This window comes from Postia placenta (genome assembly GCF_002117355.1).
Source record: "Postia placenta MAD-698-R-SB12 unplaced genomic scaffold POSPLAscaffold_466, whole genome shotgun sequence".
NCBI classification, from domain to species: Eukaryota; Fungi; Basidiomycota; class Agaricomycetes; order Polyporales; family Adustoporiaceae; genus Rhodonia; species Rhodonia placenta.
Window position 1 is genome coordinate 1 of NW_020170297.1, and position 2,135 is coordinate 2,135.

The 2,135-nt window shown below is 47.4% G+C and overlaps 1 protein-coding gene across 1 annotated transcript; it reads right to left on the bottom strand.

Annotated features, from left to right (window-relative positions):
• Positions 1-433: 433 nt before the first annotated feature.
• On the bottom strand, positions 434-1,970 carry POSPLADRAFT_1163634 (hypothetical protein; the record flags this gene model as incomplete). The annotated part of the gene is made up of 7 exons (XM_024487789.1): positions 434-619; positions 794-983; positions 1,187-1,259; positions 1,360-1,423; positions 1,622-1,715; positions 1,776-1,840; positions 1,893-1,970. Coding segments are annotated over 7 exons (750 nt in total), but the record flags the coding sequence as incomplete, so codon positions are not given.
• Positions 1,971-2,135: the final 165 nt, after the last annotated feature.

Below are 2,135 nucleotides of genomic sequence, written 5' to 3' on the forward strand. Positions count from 1 at the left end.
TGACCTTGCTGTGTGGGACAGCAACTTGAAATGGACAGGTCACACTGCCTCAATCAATTAGAGTTAGATGGCTGTGTGGCACAACACAAGCACTGCTTATGCAGCCTCTCTGACTCACCGGGCCACTGCCTCAGCGGCTATGACATAGCAATGCTGCGCACAGACCAACTGTGCATGGACCAGTGTGCACAGCCGGCCCTGAACTCTTCATGTATATAAACTGGCCTCTGCTACCCTAGGGACCTCAGTTTCAATCTCTTGTCCCTAGGCCAGTAAGCACCTGTACATACTTACTTTCCTATGCTAACTTACTTGTCCCTAGCCTTAGGTTTGAGCTTGCTCACCATCACTTTGTTCAATCCAGTCGAACACCCCCAGCTTTTGGTTTGTTTGCTCCTTGTCGCTTGACCCTAAGTTGCAACAACACTATTCCTTATCCCTTGCTTTGCTCCTTGCTAGTGCCTTCTTCAGTCTTGTTCTCAGCCTCAAACACAATACAAAGTGCCTTCCACTTGGCCCCTTGTGGCTTCACCAAGGTGGGAGTCCCCTCCAAAGGCTGGTAGACATCCTCATCATTGGAGCCCTCAGAGTCCTCAATGTTGATGGCTTCTGAGGCCTTCTACTTGTCCACTCATGGCTTTACTGGGGTATTATTGTTCTTGCTGTCATCCACATTGATAGGCTTGGATGCAGTGGTCAGCTGGCTCATCATTAACTTGCAAATAACAACCTTGACAATCCTTGACCTCACCTAAGAGGCCTTGGGTGGAGGTGCCTGCATGGGCAAAAACACCACTGCAGCCATGTTCTTGCTCAGCTTGTTGGTATCTGGTGATGAGCTTTTGCCATACCCTCCTGACAAGGCAGGCATCTGGTGCCTTGGGGGTCCCTTCCAGTCAGGTGTTTTGTTTGCAAAGTAGTGGCATGCATGTTTGACCTTGATGTTGTGTGCCGGGTTGTGCATATGATGACCAGCATCTTGTCTTTACTTAGGGATTGGAGGAAGGTAGTTAGCACAATGATGGCAACAGGGAGTGGAATGTGCAGGTACTCATGTCTTGTTTGACCCTCTCAAACACAAAAGGGTACTCTGTGTCCACTAGGCCCTTGATCATTCAGTCAAGTTTTGGCATGAACAGCTCTGTAATTTCTTTGACCTTGTTGCTGCTGCTGATCTTCTCCTCACCTGGCCAGCGCACCTTGTTGGAGTAGTTCTTTTACACAAATCCTTGCATAACCAAGAGCTTGGTGTGGTGATTCTAAGGAAAGAGGTTGTTGTACTTGTGCTCCCAAGGGTCACCGGTGACCACTGTCTGATTGTCAGTGCAACACTACTTCATTCAAAGATGAGTTACTTACCTTCCATCTCCCTCATGTTGAACCCAATGATGCCCACCTTGTCCATCAATGTCAGCTTCTTCCTCTAGTCCAGATGCAGAAATTCAAGGCTGAACTTGTGCCTGTTGAGATCCTTCTGAAACTTGATGGTGCCCTTGTTAGAGGATGTGCCAGCCTGCTTAGATGGTTTTGGAACCTGTGTGGATGCTTTGGATGGTCCGGCAACCTGCTCAGACAGTTTGGAGTGTCATTTTAAAGGTGCACTGTCTGGCTAAGATGACACTGCAATGGCAGGGCCACTGGGCTTGCTCAGCCTGCTCATGTTTTTGTTGCCCTCCTTGCTTGCCTTGTTGATGATGCTCACAAATGTTTGATAACTGTGTCATGTAAATAATGAGCTCCATGTTGCAGTCATGTAGATGTATGTAGAGACTTACTATATATATGGCTTGAAGTGCATGAGGGAGGTGTCTTTGTTTCCCTGCAGGTAGGTGCTCAGAAACTATGAGATTGCATTGTCAGTACAGCACTCAATGTAATAAGCAAGAACTTACATTTTTGGCTGTCACAGTCTCATAGAGCTGGGCCAGGTACATGTTCATGTTGATGAGGTTTACTGCGATCAGGAAGGCTGTGAAGAAGTCATAGCATAATGCGAGGTTGTTGCATTGAGAGGGTGGTTAGTGGAATGTACAGTACTCATGATGTAGGTACTTAGGGTCTGTTCGGCGACGAAGTTTGCCCTTAGCTTAGCTTAGGTGCACGTGATACAACAGTCTATACTCCTATATTGATGC